The sequence below is a fragment of the Halichondria panicea genome, chromosome 16 (genome assembly GCF_963675165.1).
Source record: "Halichondria panicea chromosome 16, odHalPani1.1, whole genome shotgun sequence".
NCBI lineage: Eukaryota > Metazoa > Porifera > Demospongiae > Suberitida > Halichondriidae > Halichondria > Halichondria panicea.
Window position 1 is genome coordinate 2,312,946 of NC_087392.1, and position 7,697 is coordinate 2,320,642.

At 43.5% G+C, this 7,697-nt stretch overlaps 1 protein-coding gene and 1 long non-coding RNA gene across 3 annotated transcripts; one reads left to right on the plus strand and one right to left on the minus strand.

Annotated features, from left to right (window-relative positions):
* Nucleotides 1-319: 319 nt before the first annotated feature.
* On the minus strand, nucleotides 320-1,473 carry LOC135349644 (uncharacterized). 2 transcript variants are annotated; one of them, XR_010398958.1, is made up of 4 exons: nucleotides 1,346-1,473; nucleotides 1,100-1,235; nucleotides 909-1,008; nucleotides 320-856 (listed from the first exon to the last, which is right to left on the minus strand). It is a non-coding gene; the product is annotated as an uncharacterized LOC135349644 (long non-coding RNA). The 2 variants fall into 2 exon arrangements; XR_010398957.1 differs by having other exon boundaries at nucleotides 321-856; nucleotides 909-996.
* Nucleotides 1,474-1,495: 22 nt separating this feature from the next.
* On the plus strand, nucleotides 1,496-7,656 carry LOC135349634 (ATP-dependent translocase ABCB1-like). Its single transcript, XM_064548179.1, has 14 exons — nucleotides 1,496-1,825; nucleotides 1,934-2,009; nucleotides 2,077-2,558; nucleotides 2,657-2,953; nucleotides 3,119-3,404; nucleotides 3,519-3,632; nucleotides 3,704-3,859; nucleotides 3,986-4,522; nucleotides 4,638-5,102; nucleotides 5,227-5,388; nucleotides 5,549-5,853; nucleotides 6,074-6,386; nucleotides 6,546-6,950; nucleotides 7,120-7,656. Exons 1-14 carry the CDS (start codon nucleotides 1,728-1,730, stop codon nucleotides 7,495-7,497), a joined length of 4,074 nt encoding a protein of 1,357 aa, XP_064404249.1. The 5' UTR covers nucleotides 1,496-1,727; the 3' UTR covers nucleotides 7,498-7,656.
* Nucleotides 7,657-7,697: the final 41 nt, after the last annotated feature.

Genomic DNA, 7,697 nt, shown 5'->3' on the forward strand with positions numbered 1-7,697 from the left:
GGACCTAGTTCACCTCATGTACCACTAAAACTCTGTTCTCAATGTTTCAGCATGTCTCCAGTCTGGTTTAGTTTTATTGCTCCTGAGTTGCTGTGCTAGACAGCTCAGTCATACATCACTACATGCACTGCATTATATCACTCTTCTGGTTTCTTGTCACCAGCCGAGGGTTTGCACTTCAGTGCTCTAGTTCTAGTTATTGTATTGATTGTGGGAAACTTCATGTACTGCATATAATTGTTGTTGTACATGTCTTTGTATGGTGGTAACTGTTTACAGGTAGACTAAGACTAACTTTTAGTATAAAATTATGTACTTATTAATTAAGCTTTGTGGTTGAAGACCTTGACCTGTACATGTAAACTGATGAAAGTTTTATAATAAATATAGAGCTGAATTCATTACATCATAATGATGCAATTTCAATGGCTAATTGTGTTGGTGGAATGTTAATCCATAGATAGTATCTATGGTTAATCCAACATTCACATCCTGTATGAATTTATGCATTACTATGAGTTGTGGTTGCCCACTGGCATTGATCTTGGCAGGAGTGTACTCCTGATCTTGGGAAGCTTCAACTGAGAGCTTGCATTCCTTGGCTTCCCGCTTGAGAACTCACTTTTGTATCTTGTCTGGTAGGAAACGGATAATGGAGGCTTTACATTGGCTAGAGTTGGTACAATCCCTTGAGCAGCTCGTAAAATGCCTTTACTGCACCCATAGCGAGTTGTGTTGCCTTTGAGATTTAAAGCTTGCCTTGGGATTGTATAAGAAACTTGCACAGACGTGGGCCACGTGGATAACCCTTTTCTTATTCGTGTAGCAGGCTTGCTGCTGGTTGAACCAACTCTTCCTGAGGAATGTTAGGGTGATCAAGTGCTGTAATTACTGTCACAATGACATACCCTGTGTAAAGCTTGTGTAGTCTCTCTGATACGTAGACAAGACTTTGTGGCCCGCAATCAGTTGCTCAGGGTTTAGTTGAGCTGTGGCCTGCAGGGATTGCTTAACCAGTGGGTTGAAATGATGGGGTAGTGTCGACACCATGAAACCCTGCTAGTGTATACCTAAACATAACTTATCGTTTGTCAGATACCTTGTGCATATCAGGAATGTTTCTGGACCCGTATAGCAATGCACTTGTAGTTGTTGGTCCTGGTTTCTGGCAGTATTCCTCATTGTAGTTGGAAGTAGCCTCTGGCTTGTGTGTGAATAGCTTTGATACTCTATTTCTGAAATTAGAAGCATTAATTTTAACGAATGAGAGTTGAAGTCGTAGATTGTATTTCTACAGTTAGAGTCTACCGTATACGTAGTCATGTTACATTTAATTTTTTTGTACCTCATTACTACTGGATATTCGGTGGTTACCATGATTGAAGCACTGCAACTAATTTTGGAAGGGTTATTAACTGTCCACTGGAGGCTGAGCTTGATTGCTGAGCTTCATGGCAACACCTCTGCAGCACCTATACTGCGCATGCGCATGTACAGGACGCTGTGATAATCATCTTTAATTACTAGTAAAAGGTCATCAGGTTACGGTGTGTTTTGTGTTTCATCATCTTGATTAAAGGTTATAAATACCCACAAGCTAGCAGGTTAGCTACAGAATTATTTCACGAGACTTATACAAGCCTTAGCGTATCCCAATCAACATTAGAAGAAATCATCGAGGGCAACAAGAAGCAAGCAACTCATTGCGTGCAGACAGTCTGTTCAGAATGGCTGACAATTCTAAAGAATCTAAGGATCTCGTAATTGAGGTGGACTTGTCTGAGGATCATGCTCCAGAACCCAAGGAAGCAACAGTTGTAATCTCGTGAGTAGGCTATGCCAATGTTTAATTCTGCGCCTATAAATATTAGATGCTTAAAATGTGTATTGAAGTACAATTAATTACGTATGTATTATTTTGCTGTGGCTTCAGGAATAAAGAAGAAAAAGAAAAAGAGGTGAAAGAAGAGGAAAAAGAAAAAAAAAAGCGTGGAAATCCAATTTTCCTTGTGAGTTTCCTTATAATTTATCAACTGTATATCTAGTGTACTAACATTCGTCCCTCCCCTCCCCTAGTTTCGTTTTGCCTCCTGTCTGGACGTGATCTTCATGCTGATCGGCACACTAGCAGCCACTATACATGGAGCATCTCTGCCTCTACTCATGCTCTTCTTTGGAGACCTCATCAACAGTTTTATCTACGAGGCCATTTCCTCGGGTATCCAGCAAAATCTCAATGCCACCTTCAACGTTATTTTTGACTGTGACACTGTTATGTTCAACACCAGTATCGACTCTATCATTATGGAACAGTTTGAAGGATCAAGTTGTTTACTTGGAGACGAGTTCACTGCGGAGATCAATGTCATTGTGTTCATTTTCCTTGGAATTGCCGGAGCTGTGTGGATAGCTGCGTACCTTCAGGTTGGACTCTTGCAAGCGTCTGCTGAACGGCAAGTTCAGAAGATTCGCCTGTTGTACTACAAGTCTGTACTGAGGCAGGATATAGCATGGTTTGATGAAAACCCCTCAGGAGAGGTGGGAAGCAGAGTATCTGAGTAAGTCACGACTATCTCCTTTTTATCTCCTTTTTATCTCCTTGCATTCTGTTTTATTTTCTGCTTACTTTTACTATAATTATTGTTTCTATTTTCAGTGATATTGACAAGATTCTTGAGGGCATTGGAGACAAGATGGCCCAGTTCCTGCAAGGTCTTGCCACCTTTGTCGCTGGTTTTGTGATTGCCTTCTCTCAAGACTGGAGACTGACTCTCTTCATTCTTGCCTTCACACCGTTTCTGGTCATAGCTGCATCAATTATCTCTGTTCTCACGGCTAAGTTCACGACCAGAGAGCAAAAAGAGTATGCCTCAGCCGGTGCAGTGGCAGAAGAGGTTCTCTCCTCCATTAGAACAGTTGTGGCCTTTGGTAGTGAGAAGACTGAGATGAAACGGTAAATAACAATGTCAGTAATAATAGTATGAGAGTGTGAATAAGCTGTTATCCACATTCACACTCTCACACTGTTATTCATTATGTAATTTGTGAGGCATAACACTGTTACATGCTCTCGTTACAATTATGGGCATAATCATGCTTCATTAATTCCTCACCACAGCTACAACTCAAAGCTTGATGAGGCTAGGAAACTAGGTGCAAAGAAAGGATTCAGCTTTGGGAGCATTTTTGGCTTCATCTTTTTCTTCCTATTCTTCATGTACGGCTGTGCGTTCTGGTTCGGAGCTTACCTAATAGCACGGCAAGGGGCGGAGCCTGGCAATATCCTTACTGTCTTCTTTTCTGCCCTCATTGGAGCATTTTCTCTTGGTCGTGCTGGGCCAGACATGGAGGCTCTCCTCACAGCTGCAGGTGCAGCACAGGAGGTGTACAACACCATTGACAGGGTGAGTAATGGTATATACGTGTATAAAATTAGTGTTGATAGTAACTGAAAGATATTTGACCCACAATGTTGATGAAATTTGATACCTTGATTTAGTGCACTGTGTATAATACAGGTTCCACCAATTGATGCAAGCTCAGAGGAGGGTCTGAAACCCGAGGGTAAATTTGAGCCTACTGTTCAACTGAGAAATGTTAACTTCACCTATCCCTCCAGACCAGATGTACAGGTAAGAATTTGTACTGTCACCTTTATTTGGTGTCTGTTGATTATAGCAACGACTATCTGGTGCACATGCAGGTGCTGCATGATGTGAACCTGTTAGTAGGTGTGGGTCAGACTCTCGCTCTGGTCGGCCCCAGTGGGTGTGGCAAAAGCACAGTTGTGCAACTTATCGAGAGGTTCTATGATGTGCAAGGAAGTGAAACAAACTTCTTCAACACTGACAATGGACAGGTAATTGATACGTGTACATAATTATTACCATCATGAAGCATGCATACATGACAACTACTGTGCTCTTTATTTTGAGAACTGTGATCATAAAATTAATGTTTACTGAAACTACATAATTATTCTCAGATTTTGGTTGGAGGTGAAGATGTTCGCAATTTGAACCTCAAGTGGCTACGCAGTCAGATAGGTCTAGTCTCTCAGGAGCCAGTTCTCTTTGACACTACCATTGCTGAGAACATTCGCTTTGGCAAAGAATCTGCCACAATGGAGGAGATACAAGAGGCTGCCAAGAGTGCCAATGCTCACGATTTCATCTCTGCTTTGCCCAAAGGCTACAACACTCTGGCTGGTGAAGGAGGCACCCAACTCAGTGGAGGACAAAAACAACGGATCGCCATCGCTCGAGCTCTCATTGCCAACCCCAAGATTCTTCTCCTGGACGAGGCCACCTCTGCCTTAGACTCTCAAAGCGAATCTATTGTCCAAGAAGCTCTGGATAGGGCACGCTCTGGCAGGACTACGATTGTGATAGCTCATCGATTGTCGACCATCCAAAACGCTGACAAGATAGCTGTAATGGAGAAGGGATGTGTGGTGGAAGTAGGGACACACAGTGAGCTCATGAACAACAAGGGACTCTACTTTGACCTCGTGAATGCACAGGTGAGACACATTCCATTTAAAAAGCAATCTTTCATTGTTGATATTATGTTGTTAATCATGAAGCACACGTACGTACACAAACTAACCACCCCGGCCCCTCCCCATGCACACACAGATGGTTGAAACAGATGAGGTGTTTATACAGACTAGCCCTGTCAAGAGTTCTGGTCGCATCCGAATGACGTCAGAGAGTGGATCAGTACACGACTTCCAACGACAGGGAAGCCTTCATCGTCAGGGCAGTGTGAAACGTCAACTCTCCTCCACGACCAAACAAGAGGGGGTCCAGAGTCAAGTTTCGGCGGTGAAGGACAAGGACCAGGAGCAGTGGGACAAAGATCTGCCAGAGGTCTCTCTCTTTAGAGTGATCCGTCTAAACGCTCCAGAGTGGTGGATGATACTTTTAGGAGTGATAGCGTCTGCACTCAGTGGAGCAGTTTTTCCTGTCTTTGGATTGGTGTTTGGTGAAATTTTGGGAGTATTCAGTTTGCCTCTTGATGAGATTGTACCTGGGGTAAGCCTCTATGCCGGTTTGTTCTGGGTTCTGGGATTTGTGGCTGGATTCGGATTCTTTGTTAAGGTGATTAATCATTGTGGGTGGTACTGTACACGTGTGTGAAGATTTCCAGTGATAATGATTTCATATCATGCTATTTGCTGTCTCTGCATACCTAACTGACTATACATAATTGTAATCACCACAGACGTTGACTTTCACAGTGGCTGGGCAAAACCTGACGGCTCGATTGAGGGCTCTCTCATTCAAGGCCATTTTGCGACAGGAGATTGGCTGGTTTGATGAGGAGAGGAACTCTACAGGAGCACTCACCTCGAGGCTGGCTCACGATGCTGCTCAAGTACAGGGGGTGAGTCTCATTGTTCACGGGTGTGGTTTGCATGTACTGTGTTTGCAACAATAAAAGATTGCAGTACTGCATGCTGTATTGCAAGAATGGTTTAAACTACCTACTGCACATTAGCAACTTTTCTGGCCATGTTTCATAGTAATTATTATTCCCTGTACAGGCCACTGGTAGTCGAATTGGCGTACTCATTGAGACGATGACGGGTCTCGTCCTTGGTGTAGTCATTGCATTTATCTATTCCTGGCTGCTCACTTTGGTTGTCCTGGGCCTGGTGCCCTTCATCATATTTGCCGGAATCATACAAACTAAGGCAATCACCAGCAGAGTCAACAAGAACAAGAAATATGTGGAGACCTCGGGCAAGATTGTGGTGGACTCGACTAGTAACATTCGCACGGTAGCATCTCTCACTGCTGAGGACAACTTCTACAGACAGTACCACAAGGAGCTCTCTATCCCCTATAAGTAAGCCATCCCTTTGGTTGTTTCTTTTGTCAGAATGCATGTACTACATGTACATGTACGTGTATTCCACTGTTGTACGCAACAGAGGAATGTACAGTATATTTTACTGTGCAGTCTTTCTCGGATTTTTTGTACACAAGTGAATGTGCCTAGTTTGTACCCAATGCTGATACAGGTACATCTATGGTAAGTTTATCCCTCTGTCTTCTCTCTCCCCCAGACGCTCAGTCTTCGTAAACCCATTGATCTACGGATTCACATACGCCTTCTCCCAAGCCACCCTCTATCTAATGTACGCTGTTGTTTTCCGATTTGGAGCATTTCAGATTGTTTCCGATGATCCAATTATTCACGAGGATTTCAATGACGTGTTCCGCACTTTCATTGCTCTCGTGTTTGGTGCTTTCTCCATTGGTCAAGCGAGTGCATTTGCTCCCAACTACGTCAAAGCCAAGCTGTCCTCCAATCGGATCTTTGCTCTCCTTGACCGTGAGCCAGTCATCGACAATTATGACGAATCAGGCCAGAAACTAGTAAGGATCGAGTGTATCTTGTTCTGTGGGTATTGAAGTACATGTAAGGCTAGGCTTGACTTGAACAAGGATTACATACGCACATGTCTTTATTATTATGTAGTGTTTCTAACTCTACAGTAGCTGGTGTTTACTGATAATTTAATTTTACTTTTCCAGGACAAAGTATCTGGTGATCTATCTATTGAGGACTTGTTCTTCACTTACCCTGCTCGTCCCGACGTCCAGGTGATCAAGGGAATCAATCTCTCAGTCAAAGCAGGTCAGACTCTCGCTCTGGTCGGCCCCAGTGGGTGTGGTAAGAGTACAGTGGTACAACTTATCGAGAGGTTCTACAACCCAAGTAAAGGTGGACTCAAACTGGAAGGGATTGACCTGCGTGATTTGAACATCTCCTGGCTCCGCTCTCAGATTGGGATAGTGTCTCAGGAGCCGGTGTTGTTTGACGGAACGATTGCTGAGAATATCCGATACGGGGCCCTGTTCAGAGAGGTGTCTGATGAGGAGGTGATTGCTGCGGCCAAATCTGCCAACATACACAGTTTCATTGAGACACTGCCAATGGTGAGTAAAGTAACAGCCTACCGTTTTTGTATTGATTCATCAATTCCAGCCAACAAAAAGCACTGTTTTACACTCCTACTCTTAGCGCTACCTTAATTGTACTGTTTGTAAAACAGAGTACATGCACTGTAATTCTATTGGTTCACTGTTTTTCATTTTATGCATATAGGGTTACAACACAAATGCTGGTGGAAAAGGCACCCAGTTGAGTGGTGGACAAAAACAACGTGTGGCCATTGCTCGAGCTCTCCTCCGAGATCCGAAAGTCCTCCTTCTGGATGAGGCCACCTCTGCCCTGGACTCTGAGAGTGAGAGGGTGGTACAAGAAGCTCTCGACAAGGCCAGGGAGGGCAGGACCTGCATAGTCATTGCTCACCGTCTCTCAACCATATATAACTCCGACTGCATTGCTGTGATCAAGGATGGTCAGGTGCTGGAGTCGGGGACGCACTCTGAGCTGCTGGCTAAAGAGGGCCTCTACTACAAGCTCAACAAGTACCAGGCCCTGGCAAAGGCAGGCTCTAGTGAAAATGTTGACTCTCAGTAAACTTTTCTAGTTGATATTCCATGCACTGTATATAGTCAATCGATTCTCTGTTTCTAATGTTGTATAACTCTTAGTGTTTTAATTGTGATCATTCCTGCAATTATGATTTGCTAACTTTTGTAATTACTATTGTTATTAGTGTGATTATTATGATGTTGATGTAGTTATAACTGTAGTCGAGTCAATTACTATAATGCCTG

Excerpts from the sequence above, each read along its gene's own strand:
- LOC135349634 (XM_064548179.1), top strand. The coding sequence starts at position 1,728 with ATGGCTGACAATTCTAAAGAATCTAAGGATCTCGTAATTGAGGTGGAC. Across the intron at positions 2,559-2,656 it reads GTGGGAAGCAGAGTATCTGA|TGATATTGACAAGATTCTTG; the intron begins GTAAGTCACGAC and ends TTCTATTTTCAG. Across the intron at positions 3,860-3,985 it reads TCAACACTGACAATGGACAG|ATTTTGGTTGGAGGTGAAGA; the intron begins GTAATTGATACG and ends AATTATTCTCAG.